Source organism: Budorcas taxicolor, chromosome 11 (genome assembly GCF_023091745.1).
Source record: "Budorcas taxicolor isolate Tak-1 chromosome 11, Takin1.1, whole genome shotgun sequence".
Lineage (NCBI taxonomy): Eukaryota > Metazoa > Chordata > Mammalia > Artiodactyla > Bovidae > Budorcas > Budorcas taxicolor.
Genome location: NC_068920.1, coordinates 62,507,835 through 62,532,331, shown reverse-complemented (window position 1 = coordinate 62,532,331; position 24,497 = coordinate 62,507,835). Strand labels below are relative to the sequence as shown.

Below are 24,497 nucleotides of genomic sequence, written 5' to 3'. Positions count from 1 at the left end.
GCCTGGCGGGTGGGGGGGATTAGTTCTGTGGGGCCAGAAGTTCTGGAAGAATATCCCGCAGGTGCGTCACGTGTCCCTGGAGGTGTTTCAGCCTAAGGGCCGTTGCAGGTTTCAGGCTCTGCTGGGGAGTGGTGAGGTTGGAAGAGTTGGCACTAGTGGTGTTTGGTGCGTTGATGATATTGGCGTATATTTGAATGGGGGCATTCAGCCGAAGTTCCGGTTTGATCCAGCTCATGGCCAAATAGTTCTAGAGAGAACGAGCAACAGTCAGCCTGAAGTAGCAGCCCAAAAACGCTCTCTCACGTCATCCAAGAGGCACGGCACCCTCGCCCCTGTCCCCCAGGCCTGTCCCTCACCGGAGCCGAATAGATAAAGTTGAACAGCAGAAGCCCTATGAGCAGTATGATGGCGGTGGCTATGATTCTGAAGCGGTAGCGTCTCCAGACTACACGGATGAATTTCCCAATGGGTGACCGGAACCACATGAACAGGGTGTGGGTACGTCTGTCCGGGAGCAGGGTTGGCAGAGAAGGGAAGAGGGCAGAGGGAACCTTTCAGGTCAAGTAACCCAGAGCAAAAGGGCTTTCAGTGAAAAAAAGCAGCTCTGCTTCTGCCCACCCCTCTCTCCCTGCAGCTGCACTCCCCTGGTTATAACTGAGCATTGAGTTGGAGTTGGGGGGTGGGTTAGGTATCCCTCTTTACTTCTCAGCCCCCTCCCCAGCACCACCCGACACAGACTGCCAGGCCCAGCAACTCAGCTTTTTGAACCAGGAAGACAGCCTCAGTGCCTTTACCCTGCGGGACCCTTACAAGGGAGGATGGAGTGTAGGGTATTGGTTGGGTTCTGACTGGCCTCGTCCTGCCGCCTTGATTAAGGCTTCCTTCTCTGTCAGTATCTCCAGGGTCATCTTCACTTTACCCTAGAAACCATGGGTTGTGGGGGCACTGAATTCAGACGGCAGGAACAAGAACCTGCCTCTTCCAGGGTTCAGAAGGGAAAAGGCGTTCAGCTCAGGCCCCTAGAAGTCTGTTAGAGCCAGCTTATGTGGCACGGTGGGCTTCCCAGGTGGCTCAGAGGTAAAGAATTCACCCTCCAAGGCAGGAGACTTGGGTGCAACCCCTGGGTTGGGAAGATCCTCTGAAGAAGGAAATGGCAACCCTCTCCAGTATTCTTGCTGGGAAATCCCATGGACAGAGGAGCCTGGTGGGCTGTAGTCCATGGGATCGCAAACAGTTGGACAGGACTTAGTGACCAAACAGTGTGGCTCAGCAGTCAGCCCTGTAACCCAGGCAACAGGCACCTGCCCCAGCTCCTACCGACAAGCGCCATTTGCCACCATCGAGAACCTGGCAAGGCCACCAGCCAGCCACATTCTTCATCTTAAAGAGAGACGAGTGCTTGTGCTGGAGGAAGTGGGGCCACTTGGGGTCAGCCTCCAGCATCCTCACAGAGCACAGCCTGGAGTGCGGGGCCGGGAGGGGCATGTCCGACAAGTCCAGCTCCAGGACCCCTGAACCCAGAGAAAGGTCGTCAGCAAGAAGGCACTTCCCTGCCCCGTGGCGGCGGGCCCTGTGGCAGGGTCTCACCTAGAAAGTCATCCGTGGAGATGATGTTGTTGTCCCAGACCTGGATGATGAGCCGGGCTGGGAACTTCGTCACCGTGGGGTCCAGGCTCCATATGTAGTCCTGGAGGGTGGCAGAGCGTGTGTTACCGGCCTGGCTCTTCTTGAGAGTTCACAGCCACTGAGCTGCTCACCACCCAGCAGCAATGGCACGGCCGTGGAGGAGGACGAGTGGCAGGAGGGTTTCTACCCAAGGCCACATTCCAAGTGTCTCCGTGCAACTCGCAGGCTCGGGGCAGGGTAGGGGGTGGCGGGGGGGGAGGAGTGTGTTTGAGCCCCACCCCACCTCGGGCCTGATGGCTGTGTGCTTGGTCCCTCAGTCGTGTCCCACTCTTTGCAACCCTATGCACTGCCCGCCAGGCTCCTCTGTCCATGAGATCCTCCAGGCAAGAATACTGGAGTGGTTTGCCATTTCCTCCTCCAGGGGATCTTCCCAACCCCAGGGATCGAACCTGTGTCTCCTGCATCAGCAGGAGGATTCTTTACCACTGTGCCACCAGGGAAGCCTGGGCATGTTACCTTCTCGCTCAAGACACACACGTGCTCTGCTGCTAGGTAGTCCAAGGTGAAGGTGAACCGCCAGTTGAAGATGCCCTCCCCCGTCACCGAGCGGTAGTGGATGTCCGTCTTCTGCATGTCCTTCTCCAGCCCGAATAGCCACCTGGGGCCAGAGTCCTCTCACCTGGGGTTCTCGGTTGATTGTCCCCACTCCCTGAGCTGGAGGGCCGCCCAGCACACCCCGAGACCAGGAGCACCCCCACTCCCTGAGCTGGAGCCCGGGGGGGAGGGCCGCCCAGCACACCCCGAGACCAGGAGCACCCCGACTCCCTTAGCTGGAGGGCCGGGGGGAGGGCCACCCAGCACACCCCGAGACCAGGAGCACCCCCACTCCCTGAGCTGGAGGGCCGGGGGGAGGGCCACCCAGCACACCCCGAGACCAGGAGCACCACGACTCCCTTAGCTGGAGGGCCGGGGGGAGGGCCACCCAGCACACCCCGAGACCAGGAGCACCCTGACTCCCTGAGCTGGAGGGCCACCCAGCACACCCTGAGACCAGGAACACCCCCACTCCCTGAGCTGGAGCCCAGGGGGGAGGGCCGCCCAGCACACCCCGAGACCAGGAGCACCCCGACTCCCTTAGCTGGAGGGCCGGGGGGAGGGCCACCCAGCACACCCCGAGACCAGGAGCACCCCCACTCCCTGAGCTGGAGGGCTGGGGGGAGGGCCACCCAGCACACCCCGAGACCAGGAGCACCACGACTCCCTTAGCTGGAGGGCCGGGGGGAGGGCCACCCAGCACACCCCGAGACCAGGAGCACCCTGACTCCCTGAGCTGGAGGGCCACCCAGCACACCCCGAGACCAGGAGCACCCCGACTCCCTGAGCTGGAGGGCCGGGGGGAGGGCCACCCAGCATACCCCGAGACCAGGAGCACCCTGACTCCCTGAGCTGGAGGGCCACCCAGCACACCCCGAGACCAGGAGCACCCCGACTCCCTGAGCTGGAGGGCCACCCAGCACACCCCGAGACCAGGAGCACCCTGACTCCCTGAGCTGGAGGGCCACCCAGCACACCCCGAGACCAGGAGCACCCTGACTCCCTGAGCTGGAGGGCCACCCAGCACACCCCGAGACCAGGAGCACCCCGACTCCCTGAGCTGGAGGGCCACCCAGCACACCCCGAGACCAGGAGCACCCCGACTCCCTGAGCTGGAGGGCCACCCAGCACACCCCGAGACCAGGAGCACCCTGACTCCCTGAGCTGGAGGGCCACCCAGCACACCCCGAGACCAGGAGCACCCCGACTCCCTGAGCTGGAGGGCCGGGGGGAGGGCCACCCAGCACACCCCGAGACCAGGAGCACCCCCACTCCCTGAGCTGGAGGGCCGGGGGGAGGGCCACCCAGCACACCCCGAGACCAGGAGCACCCCGACTCCCTGAGCTGGAGGGCCACCCAGCACACCCCGAGACCAGGAGCACCCCCACTCCCTGAGCTGGAGGGCCGCCCAGCACACCCTGAGACCGGGAGCACCCCCACTCCCTGAGCTGGAGCCCAGGGGGGAGGGCCGCCCAGCACACCCCGAGACCGGGAGCACCCCGACTCCCTGAGCTGGAGGGCCGGGGAGAGGGCCACCCAGCACACCCCGAGACCAGGAGCACCACGACTCCCTTAGCTGGAGGGCCGGGGGGAGGGCCACCCAGCACACCCCGAGACCAGGAGCACCCCGACTCCCTGAGCTGGAGGGCCACCCAGCACACCCCGAGACCAGGAGCACCCCCACTCCCTGAGCTGGAGGGCCGCCCAGCACACCCCGAGACCAGGAACACCCCCAGGAATGACAGAACTAGGCACACCGGAGGCACCCTGTGCCCTCCCTCACCCTTTGACATAGATGTCATTTATCCTGTCGTAACTTAAACTCTTTTCCTTCGGGTCCACGAGGGTGGTTTTCCAGATAACGCAGCGGAGCTCATACCTGCAGCCACGGTTGTCTGAAGCTTTGTGGAGGAATAGCTCCCCAGCCGCAGCCTCAGCGAGGGAACAGGCCTGGGGGGCGCTGTGCTCCGTGCCCACCCAAGTCGGCCTGGGCTTGGGGGGCCGCACGAGGCGGCCGCGCCCTCGAGTCCCAGCAGAGGGAAAGTGTCACAGTGACTTGGTTGGAGCCTGCTGGTGCCCCACACACTGGCTGGGCCGCCCTGCCCGGTGTCACTCACCTTTTAGGTTTCCTGGGCCCAATGTTGACTGGGGGGCCGGGAGGCCCAAGCTTCTTGGGGAAGATGTCCACCCACATTTGCACCTTTCCCTAGAGTGGACAAGGATAAGCTGGGCTTGGCCACCCCCCCGCCCACGCCGCTACTCCCCACGCTCGGCATGCTGGTCTGGCGGGGGTCCCCGTCCCAGGGTCTAGGCCTGCTGAGGCTGTGTTTCTAGCACTAAGCATTGGGGGATCTGGGAGGTCAGTGGACTTCAGACAGGAAGTCAGCGCACCACGCACCAGCTTCCACTGTCTTTTTTTGGCGGGGAGAACACGCTGGTGGCGTGTGATGGCTGTGAAGCTGGGGGCTGTGGTGCCAGGGCATCACATGTCACTGGGGTCTGGAGGGGGATGCCATTTAACGGGCCCTGCCTGACAGCCTCTCTGCACAGGGCTACGAATGGGACGGGGGCTGTGTTGATTAACCACCTAGTGGCCCTGAATAAGGGTAAGCTTGGTGATCTCCAGGTCATTTCATGTTATGGAACCACATCCTAAGGATGTCAAGCTTTCACCACGCACAGAGGTCTAGGCAAGAAGGGATAGAACCAGTGAGGAAAGGGGGGAAAAGAAAGCGAGAAAGTAGAGTCACCAATCCTTCGGCCGCCTGATGTGAAGCACCGACTCGTCGGAAAACACCCTGATGCTGGGAAAGATTGAGGGCAGGAGGAGAAGGGGAAGACAGAGGGTGAGATGGTTGGATGGCATCATCAACTCAATGGACGTGAGCTGGAGCAAACTCCGGAAGATGGTGAAAGACAGGGAAGCTTGGCATGCTGCACTCCATGGGGTCACAGACTCGGACATGACTTGGCAACTGGACAACAGCAACAAAAAGAGCTACCAGCGGTGAGAGTCCTTCAAGCCACGTGACCTAGTTTTATTCTTCTGAAACCGGCCCCACTGAATGAGAAGACAAGTCCAGTGAGGGTGGTTTTAAAAAGCGAACAGCAGAGAAGTTTTTTACACAGAACGTGCTGTCAGGTTGAGAGATGGGGAGAATGAGCTGAGCCGTTCTGGTGGCTGGAGGATGGGGGATCACTGGGGTGCCTGTGGGGATTTTTATTCCTTTTGTTTGGGGTTCCTTGCTGTGCAGAAAACACAGCCTGCATTTCACAGCCAAGTCAGGGTTATGATTTCTGACCCTGGCGGGTGGGGCCCCCAAATGCTTCCACAGCAGACACAGGGCCTCGGTTTTTCATCAGCAACTTTTCCAGCTCTGACTCTCCACTCTGCGTGACATCGCTGCAGCTTCTTATTAACACACCCAGAACACATTCGTCATCTTTGCAGTCACACCTGTGCATGCCTGGCCTTTCCTGCCCCTCTCATCCCAGATGGTGGGCCTTCCCCGCCTCCCACGCCCCTCAAGTCTCATACCTGGTCGATGCCCGGCTGGCTGTCGCTGTACAGAGTGCGGGTCTCCACATGCTCGGGTACCAGCCCCTGGGTGTGCAGAAGGTACAGAGCCAGGCGCTCTTTCTTAGATCCCAGGAAGCGTGCTCTAGGGGGCTTGAGTTCTGTATCAGAGGAGGTATCAGGAAGTCAGGGGCCTTCCCATGCCCCATGTGGGCCCCGCCTTCACCCTCAGCCTGGGAGGCGGACTTGGTTATCATTACAGGAGGGTAGGGGACCCTCCTGCCAATGCAGGTAGACAGGTGTGGGTTCAATCCCTGGGTTGGGAAGATCCCCTGGAACAGGAAATGGCAACCGACTCCATGCCTGGAGAACCCCATGGACAGAGGAGCCTGGCGGGCTGCAGTCCATAGGTCACACAGTCGGACACAACTGAAGCGACTTGGCATGTGTGCAGGGGACAGGGTGGGGGGCAATGCCCTCTGGCAACGCCTCCATGCTGAGCACCACTGGAGGCAGAGGCCTGGCCCTGCGCTTGCTGGCAGGTGTGTATGCTTCTCACCAAAGCTTTGCAGTTCGAATTTTTTCCCGTTGTAATAAACAGAGTCACCCTCAGGGCTGAAGAGAGGCGGCGGTAGTCCCTTTCGCTTGGCATGGTGCTCCAAGAGCAAGCTTGGGGGCATCTGATCCCGCCACCTGAAGGGCCCTGACCTGTGGGGAGACCCGAGTCCTAGAGAAGCCCTTGCTACCCGCTGCAGGCTGACCGGTGCTGGGAGTGGGCATGCAGATGGGTTTGGGCCCCGGCTCCCCAGCTCGGGATGCAGGTGTCTTCAAGGGGAGCTGTGGGTTCCCTCCTCCACCCTCACCTGCTTCCTTGCCCACCACCCCTCCACCCCTCCACCCCTCCACCCCTGCCACAACTCAGGTCCTCACTGGCAATAGGATTTGGAGAGCCCACAACGAGCTCCAAAGCCAGACAGGAGTCGGTCCTCCAGGTCAATGACTGTGGTTCCAATCATATCATCAGGTGAGAATAGGTCGAAGTCATAGAGCTGGATCTCTAGGTCTTTCTCCAGGGGGATGGTGCAGCTCAGTTCAAACATCCTAGGGGGAGGGTGTTGGAGACACAGAGACGGAGGACCGTGTGATCCACCTGCCTCCGTTTCTCCAGCATCCTGGCCCCGTGTGCCTATGCGCCCCTCTATTTGGTCCCAGTGAATATAGAGAGCAGAGCCTGGCATGACTGTCCTCTGCCAATAACCAGCCCCCAGTCCTGCTGGGAGCAACTTTTTTTTTTTTTTTGGCTGCTCTGGGTCTTAGTTGTGGCACGCAGGATCTTTAGTTGTGGTGTGAGAACTCTTAGTTGCAGCATGTGGGGTCTAGTTCCCTGAGCAGGGTCAAACCTAGGCCCACTGCATTGGGAGTGCAGAGTCTTAGCCACCAGACCACCAGGGAAATGCTGGGAGTAATTTTTGATAGGCCTGGGGTGCAGGACTCTGAGCTCCCTTCCAGGGCAGCGTGTTAGAGAGGGAGGGGAGAGCTGGGCTGCCCATTGGTGCTGGTGCTTTGTCCATCCGTTGAACACGGTGCTAGGAACGCAGAAGCCAGAAGAAGAGTTCTCTGCCTCCAGGACTGCTCCTGACCCACAGGGGATGAGAGCAGGGGTGTGGGACCCGGCGCACTGGGCAGCTCACACGCCAAAGATGGGGTCCAGAGTGTTGGGCTGGTACTTGTCCCGGTTGCCAAGCATCGTCTGTCCCAGTTTCAGGATCACGTAAGGGTCACACTGGGGTTCAGAGAGAAGGGAGGGGAGGACAGGAAAGAGGAATTAGCCCGGGTTGGTGAGGGAGCACAGGAGTGGGTCAGAGAGGAGCCCCTTGTACAGAGGAGGCCTTTGGGAAGTCGGCAGTCTCGGCGTCAGCCTGAGGGAGCCCCGAGATGCTGAAGTGCAGAGTGAGGTGTAGGGGTGGGCAGGCGGGGAGGCCCCGCGGCTCGGGGGTGCTGGTTACCAGGCCGTTGAGGTCTTGGGGCTGCAGGTGGAAGGCTCGCACCATGTACACCCGCACCAGGCACTGCTGGGGGAAGTCCTCTTTCTTAGGCCAAAGCGGGAACTGGCGAGGGGGCTTGGGAGCTTCCGGGTTCTCAGGAAAGGGGTAGACGCGGAACTGGCCCTGTGCGTGTGTCAGGGAGGGAAGGTCTTGGCCGCCAGCCTGGCAGCAGCAGCCTGGCTGTGTAACTCCTTCCAGGAGGGGCCCCGGGTCCCAGGTCAGAAGAGTGGATTGTGTTGAGAATAGCGGGACCTGAAACCCACAAGGACCGGTGGAGGCAAGTGCTGCAGAGATGCTCAGCCAGGACCACGATGTTTAGGAGGGCTGATCAGGAAGGGCATTCAGAGGGGTGTTGACGCAGGAACTGAGCTCCCGGTTCTGCTGAAGGGAGCTCTCTTTCCACCCCCATCCACCCCTCCAGGTCCACACTTCTTTTCAAAAGCTTGAGCCTGAGCGGGGATTGAAAAGCCCTAGCCCTTCCTGCATCAGGGGAGGCAACCCCGAGTCTCTGCAGAGGTCAGTCTCTGCCCCCCACTCCCAAGACTGTCAAGCCCTCCATGCCCGTCCTCACAATGAACATATAGAACCAGGGCTCTTATCAGAGTCTTCCCCCGGGTGGAAGGGGCCCAGGGTGATGGGTGCAGACACGCAGGGTGGGACACACACCTTGAACTCCCCTACCACAGGGCTGTCCAGCCTGGGCCGTTCCTGGTAGAGTTTGAAGGTCTGGCAGAAGTCCTGCAGGCCTTGGAAGGCTGGCACAGCCTCCAGCTCACAGTCATACACCTGTGGGAGGGCACGGAGGACCCCGCTGGTGGGGGCAGCTGGCCAGGGCCCGGCCAGAGGGGACCATTCCTAGGATGGGGCTGGCGGAGGGACCCCTGGGGTCAGCACAGCTTCTGCCAGTGGGAGCGCTGGTTCCTGAAAGAGTGTGGCCAGGGGTCGTGTGGTCCAGAGTCTTGTGAAAATGGTGCGGGAACACCACCTGCTGCCCCTCTCCCCGTCTCCACCAGCCTGGCCGTTCCCTGAGGCCTCGGTACCCGTGTGCTGGCCTCCCCCCAGACTCTCCCCATCCCTCAGCGGTCCTTGCTCTCAGGGGCCTGCGAACCTTCAGGGTGTGATAGTCTTTATACTTGTACTTCAAGGTCTGGGGAGCATCTCCCGTGGCCCAGAACAGCTTGCTCCACCAGTCTACTTCCTGGTCATATTCGTCCTGGCAGGGAGAGGGGGCATTTTGGCCCCTGGGGAAGGGGCAAGGTGGCTTCCTCTGCCCCTACCCCTCCCTGAGCCGCCTATGGTTGTTCCTTATTCCCCGAGGCTGAGCCTCCATCACCTCAGCTTTGCTGGACTTGAACCAGAACTTCTCACAGAGGTAACCTAGGAGCTGAAAAATGACTGCACATGAGCAGGGCAAGGCCCAGCTGCCCATTGCCTCCCACTGCCCAGGGGAGAACGGGCTCGAGGTCACGGCTCCCTTCCCATTCACAGAGGCCTCTTCATTCAGGGGTCCTCAGACATAGGATGGGGGCCGAGAAGGAGGGGAAGGTTTGTTCTAGGTTCTCGTTGTCCGCAGCCCAGATTGAGCTCCGGAAGGCTCAGAAGTGGGCCTTAAGCCCCACCCCAGGCGCCTGGATCTGAGTCTGCATTTGTTCAGGATGTCCTGAGGATTCCTGTGCATTCAAAGTCGACAGGTGCTGCTCCAGGGCAGCAGTTCTGAAGTTCGGAAACTCTGGAGTCACTTGGGGTGGGGTGAGGTATGAAAGCGTTCGTCACTCAGTCGTGTCCTACTCTTTGTGACCCCATGGACTGTAGCCCACCAGGCTCCTCTGTCCGTGGAATTCTCCAGGCAAGAATACTGGAGTGAGTAGCCATTCCAGGGGATCTTCTCCAGGGGATCTTCCCCACCCAGGGATCAAACCCAGATCTCCTACATGGCAGGATTTTTAACCATCTGAACCACCACGGAAGCCCTTGAAAAAAAGAAAGAGATTATGCCACCTGGGTCCTACCCCCAGCAATTGGTTGGTAGTCTGGCCATCTGGGCTTTTTAAAATTCTTGAGCAATTCTAATGTGCAGCCCAGTGTGAGAATCACTGTCCTTGAGTTTCCTCAAGTAGGCCTCACCCAGGAGGCACAGACATCAGAGCTCTGTGTAATCCACCCCCCTCAGGCACAAGGGCCATTTCCTGAAATGGCACAGGGCCTCCGGCCCTTCACTCACCTCCTGGTACTTTTTCACCGACAGCGCTGCGTGGAGAAAGCGCAGTCGTGAGTCTCGGGAGAGGGGACGAGGGGGAGGAGGAGGGGCACCCCTGTGGGTGAGGCCGGGGGAGGGGCAGGGAGAGAGGGTCATACTTGGGGGCCGTGGAGGCACGTAGTCCTCGGCCCAGGGGTCACAGAAGTAGGGCTGCAGAGAGTGAACGTTGGCCTGACCCACCACGGTCTCCTGGCCGAAGTCCTGATTGTCCACCACCTTCAGCACCAGGGGCAGCGCAAAGGTCTCCTCCGTAGGCATGTACTGCAGCCCCCGGACAGGCCAGGGCGTGAGGCTTCCCACGCGCCGGGCACTGTCCCAGCCCTCGCCCAGGACGTCCTTACCAGCGTGAGGAGGAGGGCGGACTGGGCGAAGTTGGGGTTGGTCTGGAAGTCCCTGATGGGCTCCGTCTGCAGGCACTCCTCCCAGCATTCCACCAGGAGCCGGGGCGAGCGCGCCTGCTTCATGTTGCGAAGGCCCCAGACCAGCATCTGGCGGGATGGAGAGTGGGTGGGGATGGGCACAGGTGGCGCCTCTGCGTCAGGGGCCCGGCCTGGCTGGGGGCCTGCAGGGCCAGGGCACGAGGCTGGGTGCTGGAGAGTCTGACAGCGCACCCGGGCCCCCTCTCCTGTGGGGAGGAGCGCTGGCGCCCAGGCCCGGCACTGTCCTCTCTCCTCCTTCCTCCCTTGCTGCCTGTCTGGCCTCTAATCATTTCTCTGGGGGGTGAGTTCCTGACGCTGGCTGCCTCCCAGGCTTACAGCAGCTGGTGTGGCCCCCAGGCTCCTAGGCATGGCTGTGCCCTCTAGCTCATGGCTGACTTGGGCCCCACAGAACCCCGGGGCCAGTCAGCGGGATAGTGCCCTGAGAACTCGCTCTCAGTGGACCCACACAGGGCACCCCACGAGCGGTCCACACCCTCCTCACAGAGCTGCCTCGGGGCAGCGTGGGACCAGCCACCGGGCCTGACCCGGGCTGTGGTGCTGGGAAGACCTGGCCATTGTCCACTCTTGGCCGGGTCTGCAGCGGGCACGTGGGTTCTGACATGGGGCCTTCCCTGCTACTCTCAGAAGAGGTGAGAAACGTCCTGGCATTTGGAGTCTGGCAGGGCCGGGCCTAAGCTCTGCTGCTGCCACTGAGCCCCTGCATCGCTGTGAGTGGCTGTGTTGTTTCTCAGAGCCTGAATTTCCTTCTTTGGAAGGCGGTAGTCCCTAATTTTTGCTCAGGGGCCACGTGAGGCTCACACACAGTAGGTAATGAATGCTGAAGCCCTTGGTCTATGACCTGCTGGGTGCCAAGCCACTCAGTCACGTCCGACTCTTTGCAGCCCTCTGGATGGTAGCCCACCAGGCTCCTCTGTCCGTGAGATTCTCCAGGCCAGAATACTGGCGTGGGTTGCCCTTTCCTTCTCCAGAGGATCTTCCCCACCCGGGGATGAACCCGTGTCTCTTACGTCTCCCGTATTAGCCGGCGGGTTCTTTACCACTAGCGCTACCTCACGATATTTTGCTGCTGCAGAGATTTGCATTAAAATGCTGCAAAATATTCAGAGCTTCTGCCCTTCACGTCTCTCCTGTCTCCCTGTGTCTCTCACAGGGTATCTTCTCGGGGTCCAAGCTTTGGATCAGGTCGGCAGAAGGCATAAGGGGGTCAGCAGAGAGTGCTCCGTGACGCCCAGCTGCTCTGGGGACAGCTTGTGCCCCGCCCGCCCGCCTGCCCCACTCCACACTTGGTCACCTCAATAGCCATTTTCCGGAGCGTGGGCTGGATGCTCTTGGGGAGGATGTAGATGCCGTTCTTCCAGGGCACACTTAACATGGGCAGCTGCTGTCTGAGGCTCTGAAGGGATGAGGCAGGGGAGCAGGGACCATGAGGCCCCACTGGTCTGGTCCTATTGTGCCCCTCCCCGACTCAAGCAGGACCCTGAGAGCGCTCAGCTGAGGCGGCCCTGGAGCCCTTTGGGCAGAAGCTAGTGGCAGAGTCATGGAGAGGCTGGGCAGGTCGGCACCACCCAGCCCAGTGGTGTCTAAGCCAGGGCCCCCCAGGGCTTTCTTGAGGGACTGGGCTTGGGAGCTGCCAGTTGTGGGACCCCATGGCAGAGGAGTGGGGCGGGGTGGGGGCTCTGAGCACCCCACCTCCCAGCTGGTCCCCTCTCCTAGCACCTCAGTCTCAAGGATCAGCTCACAGGACGCCAAGATTTCGCCCTCTTCGTCCTCCAGCCCTTTTACAAGGGGGTGCCACCTCATGGGGGGCAGGATCCGGTCTTGGGCGTCCAGCCAGACCACCGGGTGCCACATGCTCCGTCCCCACAGTGTCTCACTGCCCTGGAGGGAAGGGGGAAGTCACAGAACCTGGGGGCCAGGCTGGCAGCATTCCGGCTCCTCCCGGGATTCCGATGACGCCAGGGTCAGGGCTGACATTTACGTTCTCAGGAAGTGCTCAGCGAATCAGCCTCACTGAGCACTTTCTGAATATTCTCCTCTACAGGAATGCCTCCCCGGTGGCCCTGTGGATAGGACTCCTCACTCCCACTGCAAGGGGCACGAATTCCATCCCTGGCCAGAGCACCAAGATCCCTTCATGCCACATGCATTCATACACGCTGGCGCTCAGTCGTGTCTGACTCTTTCAACCCCACGGACTGCAGCCCTCCAGGCTCGTCTGTCCATGGGATTCTCCAGGCAAGAAGACTGGAGTGCCTTGCCACGCCTTCCTCCTCCAGGGGATCTTCCCCACCCAGGGATCGAACCAGTATCTCTTATGTCTCCTGCACTGGCAGGCGGGTTCTTTACCACTAGCCACACCTGGGAAGCCCCAATCATACTGCACAACGAAGTAAATAGAATAAGATGAGTAAAATACAGTCTCCTCAGAGCTCTGCCCAGCCCAGCCCACCTCACCTGGGGGTCCCGCTGCCACAGTTCCAACACCACGCATGGCGGGCTGTCTCTGGTGTCCTGAGGGCTCTCGTACAAAAGGAGGTGCTGAAAGATGAGTGTCTGGGCCCATGTGGGGGCTGCAGAGCTCTTCAGGGTTTGGGTGCACTGGCTGTGGTTCAAGAAGACCAGCCTGATGAAGGGCCCTGGGGGCGGAAGTTGAGGAGGTGGTGCCTTGGAGCTACTGAGTGAAGCCCTCCTCTCTTCCGGCCACTGGCACCATCGGACCCAGAGCCCAGGGAGGCTCGGGCCCGCCAGCCGCAGCCATTCCAGCTCCCTCAGAAGGCCACCTCAGCGTTAGGTGCAGAGCCCGTGGGCTGATAGCCAGAGGCCACTTTAAACTGTCATGGCTGGGGTCCAGGCGTCACAGACTCAGAGCGCCCAGTGGCTTCTCTGGAGGGGTTCTGGGGGCCAGGCTACATGTACGTGGCTGCTCTTCCTCATTATCAGCAAGTGGCCTTGGCATCAGGGGACATCACAAGGCCCTTTGGAAGAGGGTGGTGGTGGTTTAGCTGCTCAGTGGTGTCTGACTCTGTGATCCCATGGACTATGTAGCCCACCAGGCTCCTATGTCCATGGGATTCTCTAGGCAGGAATACTGGAGTGGGTAGCCATTTCCTCCTCCAGGAGATCTTCCCCAGCCAGGGATCAAACCTGAGTCTCTTGAATCTTCTGCACTCCAGGTGAGTTTTTTTTACTGCTGAGCTACCAGGGAAGCCCTCTCGATGTTCCCAACGGACACAGCTCCCAGCGGGCACCCACTGCCCCGGCTAGACCCCGTTCAGCACTCTGGCCCCTGACAAAGAGGGCCACTGCCAGCCCAGGGCACCTGAAATCTCCATGTGGGGCTGGGAATTGCCAAATCTCATCCCCACCTGTCATCTGTCCCATGCAAGGGACAAGTGGGGCCCAAGCCTGTCGCCCTCTCTCTGGCCTGCGTGTCTCCCCCTCCCCCACTTTCTTCAAGGCCCAGCTAAGTGGTCTCCTCCGGGTGAAGCCTCCCCTTCTTGATCTCACGGTGTTGGGGACACACTGACAGACCACGCCCATCCTGTGTCCCCTCTTCTCGTGTCTTTTCCGCAAACCAGGGTCATGAGCTGCTGGGGGCAGGGGTCTGCGTGTGTGTCGCCCCCTTCCTTGCCATCCTTTGTACTGCTGAGGGGTCAGATCGGGGGGTCCCTGAGAGGCTGGCGGAGAAGGGGTGCCCTCGCCTACCCTGGAATGTCTGGACGCGGCTGGACATCAGGTTCCGGGCCTGGTAGATGTAGCAGAAGAGCTGGTAGCAGTGGGGCTCTGGGGGGGAGAGGGGGGCCATGTCTGCACCTGCCTTCAGGCCCCCCACCCCCGGCCCCCTGCTCCCTGCCCTCGGGCACTGGGGGCCTCTGGGGCCGCCCAGGCAGACTCTCGCTGCACGCTCACTGTTGAAGACGCAGTAGATGAAGGGCAGGCTGGGCGTCTGGGTGATCCCTGGGGGCGCCCTCCGAGAACTCATGATTCTGTCCAGCCTCCGTGTGGACGACACCATGTCCACCTCCCTCCTCGCCTGCTCTTTCATATCTGTGCTCTGTGCCCAGGACAGACTCCCTGAGGCGCTTGGGTGCCTTTCTTGTCACCTCCAGCCCAGGCCCAGGTCACCCTTCTCCCCAGCCAAAGCCCAAGCATGTCCCCTCCACCACCCCACAGCGGTCACTGCATCTGACCACATGAGGCATCTCCGGCTGCCTGCCGCACCAGGTGTGCCCTGGCTCTGGAGGCAGGGTTGCGGGGGGGTGGGGGGGAGACCCCTAGACCACTGGGGCTTTACCAAGGATCCCTCCAGGAGGAATATGGGTGCAATGCCCTTGACCTTGTTGGGGGCCAGCCTGCGGTGCCAGCAGCGGCGGCGGAAGCGGCTCTGGGGCTCAGGGTTCAGGTGGAACTTGGAGCCGAAGACACCGTACTCCCAGCCTGCCTCGTCCTCAGCCAGGCCGGGGTGGTGCTGCGGGGAGAGCAGAGGCGCCCTCTCACCCTCTGTGGGCCCCCCTCCCACCCCGTGGTCCCAGCGGTCACTGTCTGGAGGCCCCTCACCAGCTGCAGGAAGGAGAGGGTCTCCTGTTCGTGGCTCAGCCTCCCGTGGTCCCGGTAGCGCACTCGTGCCCAGCGCCGGCGCCGGCGTGAGTAGTAGGTCTTTTCCACCGAGTTCCAGACCTTGGGCAGCCCCGAGGGTGGGATGCCCACGCCATACTCCCAGCCTGCGGGGCCAGGACACGGCCCGTGGGTGCCCAGGCGCCACGGGCTCAGGGGCTTGGATGGGCCTGAGACACAGGACCTGGGAAGGGCAGGCCAAGGGGGCAGTGTGGTCCCTCAGGTCCAGGTCTGTCTGGCCACAGGGAAAGGTGTGGTCACCCAGCATCCCCCAGTGGCCCAAGCCCAGCAGCCCGTCTGGCAGATGAGGAAGGTGAGCTCACAGATGTCCCGGGACCCGCACACATCACCCAGTTCATAAGTAGCAGAGCCTGCATCCGGAGCCCTGGTCTTCTGACTCCTAGCCCATTCATTTGTCCTTCCCTAGGGCCACTAGGGTGAACCAAGCTCTGGACTTGACCTCAGCTCATGTGCCCAGGAGGCATTCAGCGCATGAGCTTCCCAGATGGAGGTGGTGGTAAAGAACTCGCCTGCCAATGCAGGTTAGGCAGAAGACACTCGAGTTCAATCCCTGTCCTGGGAAGATCCCCTGGAGGCGTGGCAACCCACTGCAGGATTCTTGCCTGGAGAATCCCCACGGACAGAGGAGCCTGGCAGCCCATGGGGCTGCAAAGCGTCAGACACGACTGAAGTGGCTTAGCACACATGCACACACCTGTCCTAAAGCTGGGGCCCATGTCTGTGGCAAGTAGGGAGGCCCCACTCTCTGGAGGCTGGGGACCCCAGGGACACAGGCCCACTCCACCCGAGAGCTTGGCGGTTTTCAGCTCTAGGCCCTTCCGCCCTCAGCATCCAGAGGACTGACCCTCGTTGTCCACTGCATGGTTCAGCTCCACAGCCCAGGTTTGCTTCACATGCCAGCCTTGGGGGCACTTCACAATCTCCCGGGCCTCCACGGGCTCTCCATTCTGTGGGCGGACAGACAGGGCGGGCCTACGGCAGCCGTCGTGGCCTCCCACCCCAGGAACAGACAGTGCTTGTTACGTCTAGGGCCATCCGAGTGTTCACTTAATACGCTTTTATGGGTTTGCCTTTCTGAACTATACATGCATTTTTAAAAGGAAACTTTATATAAGCACTATCAGTTTTATATAAACTTTATAGAACCACTCAACACAAATAGGAAATAACCATATTTATGACTATGAAAGTAAAATAGCATGACTGAATCTCAGGTGGATGCTGCTACCTGCCCACACTCAAGCCAGCTCTGCCCTTGTGCAGAGGAGACCAGCCTGTGAGACGTGAACTAACCTCGCGGCCCAGCCAGGAGTATGTCAAGGCTGTATATTGTCACCCTGTTTATTTAACTTATATGCAGAGTACATCATGCAAAATACCAGGCTGGATGAAGCACAAGCTGGAATCAAGATTGCCGGGAGAAACAATAATCCCAGATATGCAGATGACACCATCCTTATGGCAGAAAGCACAAGAAGAACTAAAGAGCCTCTTGATGAAAGTGAAAGAAGAGAGTGAAAAAACTGGCTTAAAACTCAACATTCAGAAAACTAAGATCCAACAGATGGGGAAGCAATGGGAACAGTGACAGACTTTATTTACTTTATTTTTATCCAGATGACTGCAGCCATGAAATGAAATGACGCTTGCTCCCTGGAAGAAAAGTTATGACCAATCTAGACAGCAGACTAAAAAGCAGAGACATTACTTTGCCAACAAAGGTCCATCTAGTCAAGGCTGTGGTTTTCCCAGTGGTCTTGTATGGATGTGAGGGTTGGACTATGAAGAAAGCTGAGCACTGAAGAATTGATGCTTTTGAACTGTGGTGTTGGAGAAGACTCTTGAGAGTCCCTTGGAATACAGGGAGATCCAACCAGTCAATCCTAAAGGAGATCAGTCCTGACTATTCGTTGGAAGGACTGACGCTGAAGCTGAAACTCCAATACTTTGGCCACCTAATGTGAAAGAACTGATTCCTTGGAAAAGACCCTGATGCTGGGAAAGATTGAAGGTGGAAGGAGGAGGGGATGACAGAGGATGAGATGGTTGGATGACATCACTGACTCAATGGACATGAGTTTGAGCAAGCTCCGGGAGTTGCTGATGGACAGGGAAGGCTGGCCTGCTGTAGCTCATGGGGTCGCAAAGAGTCAGACACGACTGAGCAACTGAACTGAACTGATCCAGTCAGCAGCCACCAGCCTCCATGTGTGTGTGCTCAGCTGTGCAGTTGTGTTGGACTCTTTGCAACCCTATATACCGAAACCCGCCAGGCTCCTCCGTCCGTGGGATTCTCCAGGCAAGAACTCTGGAGTGGGTTGCCATTTCCTCCTCCAAGGGATCTTCCAAACCCAGGGATTGAACTTGTGTCTCCTGCATTGACAGGTGAATTCTTTACCACCAAGCCACCTGAGAAGCCCACCAGCCTCCTGGGGCTCCTTCTATTTAAGTTCACTAAAATGAAACAAAATTTGGGAATTCCCTCGTGGTCCAATGGTTAAAACTCTGAGTTTCTACTGCCGGAGGCCCAGGTTTGATCCTTGGCCACAGAACTAAGATTCCACAAGCTGGTGCAGTGTGGCCAAAGAGAAAAGAAACAAAATTTAAAGTTCAGTTCCTCACTCCCACAAGGGCCACATTTCAGGCACTCAATAGCCACATGTGGACAGTGGTGATACAGAACATTTCTATCATCACAGAAAGTTCTCTTGGACTCACAGTCTTAGAAAGTGAACTTATGGTTGCTAGGGGAGAAGGGATAGTTAGGGAGTTTGGCATGGACACGTACACACCACTGAACTGAAAATGGATGATCAACAAGGACCTACTACTGGCTAGCACAGGGAAATCTGCTTAACATTATGTGCCAGCCTGGATGGGAGGGGAGTTTGGGGGGGAACAGATATATGTATGTGTATGGCTGAGTTACTTTGCTGTCCATCTGAAACTCACAACATTGTTAACTGGCTTTACTGCAATAAAAAATAAAAAGTTCAAAAAAAAGAGTTCTCTCAGGCAGTGTTGGTTTAGAGCAGCCCCAGAGTCTCCCATTCTGGGTTAAAGCACCGCCTTTGCACAGGGGACAGGGATACCCTGTCATTCTTCCCTCCCACTTGGGGCACCTCTTCCTGCCACCTTGGGATACAAACCCCATCAGGGTCCCACTGATCCAGTGCTCCCAGCTTCCAAGAACCCGCCCCCCCCCCACCCCGGGAGCATGAATTGTCTCCCATACCCCCTGCTCACCACATCCGTGTTGGGGATGGCGGCAGGCACCCAGGCCCCCACGGCATCCCGGCGCTGGTTCTCATACACCTCCTCCAGCACCTGGCTCTTGTTGATGTCCGTGTCCAGGAGCAGCCTGGGAGGTGGCGAGACCCCAAGTTCCCAGCACACCTCCCTGAGCTTACGGACCCCTGGGGTCCTCCTTTGCTGGCCAAGCACGGCCACACCTGGCAGCAGCACCTGCTCTGGGCAAGGCTGGGCATAGGGGGCCTAGCGTGCAGGGAAGGGGGTGGGCAGGGCCCCGGGACCAGGCTCCAGTGGCTGTATGCCTGCCTCCCTGAGTTGGGGCCTACTGCCCCTCCTGGGTGAGATGAAGTGCCAGCGCCAAGGCTGCCTGTCCAGGGGCATGAGGGCTCCAGCCCCATGCCCCAGCCTCACCTCCTCTGAGGCTCCACTGTCCACGGACCGTCCCAGTGCCATCCATGGGGTTCTTTGAAATCTTCCTTGGGAAGGGCCTTGTGCCCCAAGACATCCGAGAAGTTGGGGCAGTGTTGCAGGAACTGTTGTCCCCACTGGCCCTTAAACTTGGCCTGGTTCTCGTACTGGGAGAGGGGAAAACGCCAGCGCCTACAGCCCCCTCCGCATACCCGGCACCCTCCCAAAGCCCCCTATGCTGGGCTGTACGTGCCTCCTAGAAACATGAAGCCGGGCAAGAAAGGGCGTGGGACCTTGCCATGAATCAAGTGCTCATGTGCAGGCCCCTTTCAGCCACACTCTCCCATTTCACAGGCGATGAGGCTGAGGCTCAGAGGTCACCTCTACCCCAGGTGGCTCAGCTATGGAGGAGTGGAGTGGGGTGGATGCCTGCGTTAGAGCCTGCTGGTTGCCTGCCACGTGACCTGTCCTCCCCACGTCACTGGGGAACCCCGTCCTGCTCCACCACTGCCACTGGGTCTGGAGCTTTCTTCCACATTCCCCTGAGGGACACTGAGCCCCTGCACCCTGCACTCATCCTAACCCCCGTCTGTCTCGGCGCCTCCAAGTCCTGCCGTCTCTCCATCCACAGCATGCAACATAGGAACCATGAAAACAGGTTTTAACTCAGTTAAGTCTGAAGTGTTGGTTGCTCAGTCGTGTCTGACTCTGCGAGCCATGGTCTGTAGCCCGCCAACCTCCTCTGTCCATGGAACTCTCCAGGCGAGAATACTGGAGTGGGTAGCCTTCTGCAGGGGATCTTCCTGGCCCAGGGACCGAAGCCAGGTCTCCTACATTGCAGGCAGATTCTTTACCACTGAGCCACCTGGGAAGTCTGAAACTCAAAACTCATTTCCCCTCTACTCTCAGGACCTTCTCGTGAGCCATGTCCCCCCCTTTCTGATTGTAGAGCAAAACCTCTGGCCGGCTGCTCGCCCACCCCCCTGGGTTTACGGTTCTGAGGGAAGCTACCCCGTTTCCAGTTCCTCTGTTTCAGAACTGCCCCTCCCCAGCTGAGGTGGGTCGGGGTCCCAGGTTGTCATGTTAATGATGGACAAGGACCCGGCAAGCAGTCTGAGCCTGTTCCCCTCATGTGCCCTGAACTAACTGGGAGAAATTCCGCGTAAGCCTCCGTCCCTGTGAAAGTGACTGGTCCCAGGGGACCACTCAGTTGCCCTCCTGTTACCAAGGCCATGGCTTGTCAACAAGGGACTCCTTTAGTCACTTCCCTCTAGCTCCTTTTACGGTTCTCAGATTCTGCCAGCGAACTTTCCTCCACCTTCGGAGTTGGGCAGGCGCCACGCCACACCCCCAACAGCCCCCGCCGCACCCCCACTCACCGTCTCTGCATACACGACCACTTCGCCCTGGCGGAGCAGCTCCAGGTCCCTGCTGTCTGTCACGTTGCCCAGCCACATGCAGACCCGGAGCTGGCCGGGGAGGGCGTCCTTCTCTCCTTCTCCCTCTGGGTACTGAGCCAGAGGCAGGTCAGCAACCGCAGGAGTTCGGTCCCCCCGGGGGCAGGGGCATGGGTTAGGGAGGGGCACACACACCTGCCCCTTCACCCCAAGCCCCGGGAGCAGGGGCTTCACACTGAGCTGGGTGACGGGCATAACAGAGGAAGGAGTGTGGAGTGCGGAGGGGCAGGGCCACTGGGGAGCCTGGGAGTGCCCTAGGGAGTGGTGGTGCTGATGGCGACACTGACAGTGGCACTTGCTGTGTGATGTGCCAGGCGCTGTGCTGAGCACCACGTGTCACATGTGCTCAGTGCTCACACACCACTACAAAGTGGGCACCTTCATCACAGGCCCATTTCACAGAGGAGCAGACTGAGGCCAGACACGGCTGGCCCCAACTCACACAAGCCAGTGAGCCATAGAACCAGGATTCAAGTCTCAGTGTTCTTGTAAGATAAGAAGGACTCAGCTGGGCACCGTTGGGACGGAGCCTTCCATGACGGCAGGAAGGGCAATGCGCAGCCAGGGAGTCTCTGAGAGGGAGGCAGGGTCTCCCACCTGCCTCGCCGGGGGCGGGAGGGGGAAGGCTGGAAGTTAGGACTGTCTTCAGGACTGGAGACTCGCGTTCAGTCAGCCTTATTTATGGATTGCATCTGATAGGAAGGGCTGGAGCCCAAACCTTAAAGGCATTAAATATGTAGAGCAAAACCTCTGGCCGGCTGCTCGCCCACCCCGCTGGGTTTACGGTTCTGAGGGAAACTACCCCGTTTTCAGTTCCTCTGTTTCCATGGACTGCAGCACGCCAGGACTGTAGATAGCAGCCAATCATGGACCAGGGGAGAGTGGACAGGGACAGGACCAAGTGAGGCTTGAGGACGATGGAGGGGACAAACTTGAGGAACATTTGTGATGGGCATGGACTTGGCATCGGCTACATGCCGATGGCCCCAGGCTCCCGCCTCCCTTTGTTTAAACCCCATTTCTCCTGGTAAAGGGCCCGGCAGAGAGGAAATGGGCATGCCCTCCAGAGGCTCATGGGGCCTCCCTGGGGTGGGGTTGGGGAGCTCAGGGCTTCTCCCTTGGGGTGTCCTGGGCCCTCTCCTCCCCTGAGGACCCCTGACCTCCCCACCTGCAGGAATAGGGTCTGTGTCTTCCCACAGAACCTGCCGGAGTGCCGGGCCCCATCTGGGGAGAACAGGACACTGTGGGCGGGCACCTGAGCATAGGCCACCCGCTGCTCCCGGGACATCAGCCAGATCATCACGTCCGGGAGGTTCATCTGCGGCTGCGGGCGCGAGAGCGTCAGGCCCACCTGAGGAGCTGGCACCAGGGCCTGCTCCCGGCCGGAGCGCCCAGCGCCCACCTCGGGGAGCACGGCGTTGAGGCGGTACAGCCAGCCCTCTGCGGTGGCCACCATGTCCCTGGGGGGCGCCTGCTTGGCCTTCTGGGCCAGTTCCTGCAGAAGGAGGCGGCGGAGCTTCCACCTGTTCTTGTCCAGGTCGGTGGCTTTGGGCTGACTGGTCATGCAGGGCAGCGGCCGCCTGTGGTCAGAACCGGGGGAGCGGGGGCTGGTCTCCGTCCCATCTCACCTGCTCACCACCCACCCAGCCTCAGTGTCCTCCCTGGACCGGAGAGCTTTCCCTACTGGTTGACCCAGCTGACTGGTCCTCTGAGACCAAGTTGGCCGGACACAGAGCGCAGGCCTGGCGAGTGGTAGGGAGCCCTGCCTGCCCTCCTCAGGAATCACGCTCACTGTGGGTCTGGCCCTGGGTTCCCATACCTCCTGCTCTGGTCCCTCCAGCCCCCGCAGTGTGCCAGGCCCGTGCTCAGGACCTCCTTGTGGACAGAGGTGTGAGCTGTGAGAGGAGGGCCAACCAAACCCAGGGAGGAGGTGATCTAAGTGGGCTGCAGGCCCAAGAGAAGCCTTACAAGGGCTCTTCCAGAACAGGCAGAAGCCTGACGAGGGCCTTGTGGTGAGGAGTGATGGAGGAGAAGGTGTGGGCTGGGATGTGCAGGGCTTGTCTGGACAATGGAGAGAAGCTTGGTTTGATAGGAGCATCAGGTGTGGATGTAGAGGGGACAGTGATGAGAGGAGAGGTCCTCTCCTCTCCTTTTGGGGGTCCCTGAATGGCAGAGAAGCAGCTCTGTCATTTGGAGAGAGATCTGAGCTTATGTTTCCTGTGGAGGCAGAGGTGCGGAGGGAGGCGGGAGGGTAGCTGTTCTGCAGGCTCTGGTCTGCGCCCCAGGCCTTGTGTGGACTCGATCTAGCTCAGCCCTGGCCCCAGGGGTGGGTGCCCCCTGCCCCTACTTGCAGTCTTCCACCAGCTCCCTCAGCAGTCTCTCCCACTGGGGAAGCAGAGCCGGGTCCCTCGGATTCCTCATGGACTTCAGGGTGTCCAGATTGGCCTTCTGCCCAGCAGGAGAGAAGCGGTGTGTGAGTGTGGGGCTCCCCTGGGAGAGGCCGATTGGCCTAGGATGCTTTCAGCCAGGGCTTGGGGACCTTTGAGTTGGTGACGGACAGGGAAGCCTGGCGTGCTGCAGTCCATGGGGTCACAGAGAGTCGGACACGACTGAGTGACTGAACTGAACGGAGGGGTACCCTGGAGGTGTCCATATCCAAAGCTGTCACATACCACTGAAGGCTAGGATTCCCTCCCGACTACCCTACAGAAAAAATGGGTGGCAGGAAGAAGCCAGGATGTAGCAGGACCATGGGTCACAGGGAAGGGGTCACAGGGTCTTGACCTCGGGCTTCCCTTCTGCTGGTGCGAGAAAGTCACATCTAAGGTGGGGGAGCCAGGGGGGCTCTGCTGCCTAAAACTGCTCAGCGGCTTCCCCCCTCAGATCACCTTTTGTGATCTGACCCTTCCCAGCTCCGCTGGTCTTATTTCCTCATCACCTCCATACCCCAGCTACCCATGAACTTCCTATCAATCACTACGGCTTTGCCCAGTGTTCCTTTCTCTGCACCCCCACCACTGACCCCAGAAAGACTCTGTTTAAATGTCATCTTTTCCAACAGCTCCTCTGACTCTCCCCTCTTCATCTCACCCGTCCCACCTGAGTCTGTCTGCCCCTGTGGCTCTTAGCACCGGAATCTCCACTGCAGCCCTGCTGCTCTGTGCCCTAACTATTGCATGTCCGACTTCCCTGCTGGTGAAGACTGTGTCTATGCATCTTCGTGTCTTTGGTGCTTCTGTCTGGCACCTCAGCTGGCGTGGAATGCATGAGAGAGCGGAGTGACTGGATTCCTAAGGCTGTGGCTCATTTTCCCTAGTCTCCCATCAATGGCCTGGGTCCTGGGACTTCCCTGGTGATCCAGTGGCTAAGACTCCATGCTCCCAAGGCAGGTGGCCCGGGTTCCATCCTTGATCAGGGAACTAGATCCCATACGGCGCAACTAAGAGTTCACATGCTACAACCAAAGACCCGGTGTAGACAAATTTAAAAACCAAAAAACCAGGGGTCCTCCCCTGGCCCCCTCACTCCCCTGCCCACACAACTCACCAGGCGATCCCGCGTGAATTGGAGGAGGTTGAGGCAGTTCATACGGAAGCTGACGTCCTCCCAAAAGGAGGTCACGGCCACGACGGGCTTGGTGTTGTACCAGGGCACGTAATGGTAGATGTTCCCTGAAACACAGAGCCACGTGTGTGGGGAGGGGGTGTCTGAGGGACATCCCTCGCTGTGTCCGCTCTCAGAGGACCTTCCCTGGGCCATTCCATTCCTCTACAGGGTGATCTGCTAAAGCATCCCAACTGGACCCCTCCCGCTGGAGGGTAGCCTGTGGGCCAGTTCAGGATGGATATGCTTTGATGAGCACAGCTGGCCTAACGGGACCCTCACGGTGCTTCATGTCACTTGGGCTCACAAAGTCCCCAGTTCACAGGTGGGAAAACCCAAGCTAGTGATGGGAAGTTGTTTCCCTGTGATGGCTCAGCCAGGTGGTGTGATACAGGCATTCAGTTCCAGAGCCTGTGCCCCTAACTCAGGTGAGATGCCAAGGCCCAGGTCTGCCTTGAGGTGGGGTCTTCCTTCTGGGTGTCAGGAGGCAGAGGAGGAGTGGGCCCTGGGTTCAGAGGCCCAGAGTTTGGTTAGGGTGAGCAGACACCTGACATAAAGGGCCTGCTGGTGCAGAGGAGTGGGGTGGAGCGGCAGGCATGGTCAAAGGCCAGTGATGGGCCTGGGAGACTAGGTCCCCCGGCCATGATTCTTATTGAAACAAGG

At 59.5% G+C, this 24,497-nt stretch overlaps 1 protein-coding gene across 1 annotated transcript in view; it reads right to left on the bottom strand.

The window, feature by feature from the left end:
• Positions 1 to 19: 19 nt before the first annotated feature.
• Positions 20 to 24,497, bottom strand: part of FER1L5 (fer-1 like family member 5) — a 54,725-nt gene continuing 30,247 nt past the window's right edge. Inside the window, exons 20-53 of the mRNA XM_052648223.1 lie at positions 23,778 to 23,902; positions 22,579 to 22,679; positions 21,634 to 21,811; positions 21,400 to 21,555; positions 20,154 to 20,285; positions 18,778 to 18,941; positions 18,361 to 18,475; positions 15,959 to 16,061; positions 15,037 to 15,200; positions 14,774 to 14,947; positions 14,389 to 14,533; positions 14,185 to 14,262; positions 12,934 to 13,115; positions 12,169 to 12,357; positions 11,771 to 11,860; positions 10,381 to 10,527; positions 10,138 to 10,300; positions 10,004 to 10,029; positions 9,116 to 9,166; positions 8,891 to 8,995; positions 8,449 to 8,568; positions 7,744 to 7,905; positions 7,429 to 7,520; positions 6,668 to 6,838; positions 6,297 to 6,445; positions 5,759 to 5,898; positions 4,338 to 4,426; positions 4,004 to 4,099; positions 2,143 to 2,284; positions 1,588 to 1,687; positions 1,318 to 1,511; positions 811 to 920; positions 357 to 504; positions 20 to 247 (exon numbers count right to left, since the gene is read on the bottom strand). Of these exons, the coding sequence (XP_052504183.1) occupies positions 20 to 247; positions 357 to 504; positions 811 to 920; positions 1,318 to 1,511; positions 1,588 to 1,687; positions 2,143 to 2,284; positions 4,004 to 4,099; positions 4,338 to 4,426; positions 5,759 to 5,898; positions 6,297 to 6,445; positions 6,668 to 6,838; positions 7,429 to 7,520; positions 7,744 to 7,905; positions 8,449 to 8,568; positions 8,891 to 8,995; positions 9,116 to 9,166; positions 10,004 to 10,029; positions 10,138 to 10,300; positions 10,381 to 10,527; positions 11,771 to 11,860; positions 12,169 to 12,357; positions 12,934 to 13,115; positions 14,185 to 14,262; positions 14,389 to 14,533; positions 14,774 to 14,947; positions 15,037 to 15,200; positions 15,959 to 16,061; positions 18,361 to 18,475; positions 18,778 to 18,941; positions 20,154 to 20,285; positions 21,400 to 21,555; positions 21,634 to 21,811; positions 22,579 to 22,679; positions 23,778 to 23,902 (4,529 nt within the window). The remainder of the gene's footprint in view (positions 248 to 356; positions 505 to 810; positions 921 to 1,317; positions 1,512 to 1,587; positions 1,688 to 2,142; positions 2,285 to 4,003; positions 4,100 to 4,337; positions 4,427 to 5,758; positions 5,899 to 6,296; positions 6,446 to 6,667; positions 6,839 to 7,428; positions 7,521 to 7,743; positions 7,906 to 8,448; positions 8,569 to 8,890; positions 8,996 to 9,115; positions 9,167 to 10,003; positions 10,030 to 10,137; positions 10,301 to 10,380; positions 10,528 to 11,770; positions 11,861 to 12,168; positions 12,358 to 12,933; positions 13,116 to 14,184; positions 14,263 to 14,388; positions 14,534 to 14,773; positions 14,948 to 15,036; positions 15,201 to 15,958; positions 16,062 to 18,360; positions 18,476 to 18,777; positions 18,942 to 20,153; positions 20,286 to 21,399; positions 21,556 to 21,633; positions 21,812 to 22,578; positions 22,680 to 23,777; positions 23,903 to 24,497) is intronic.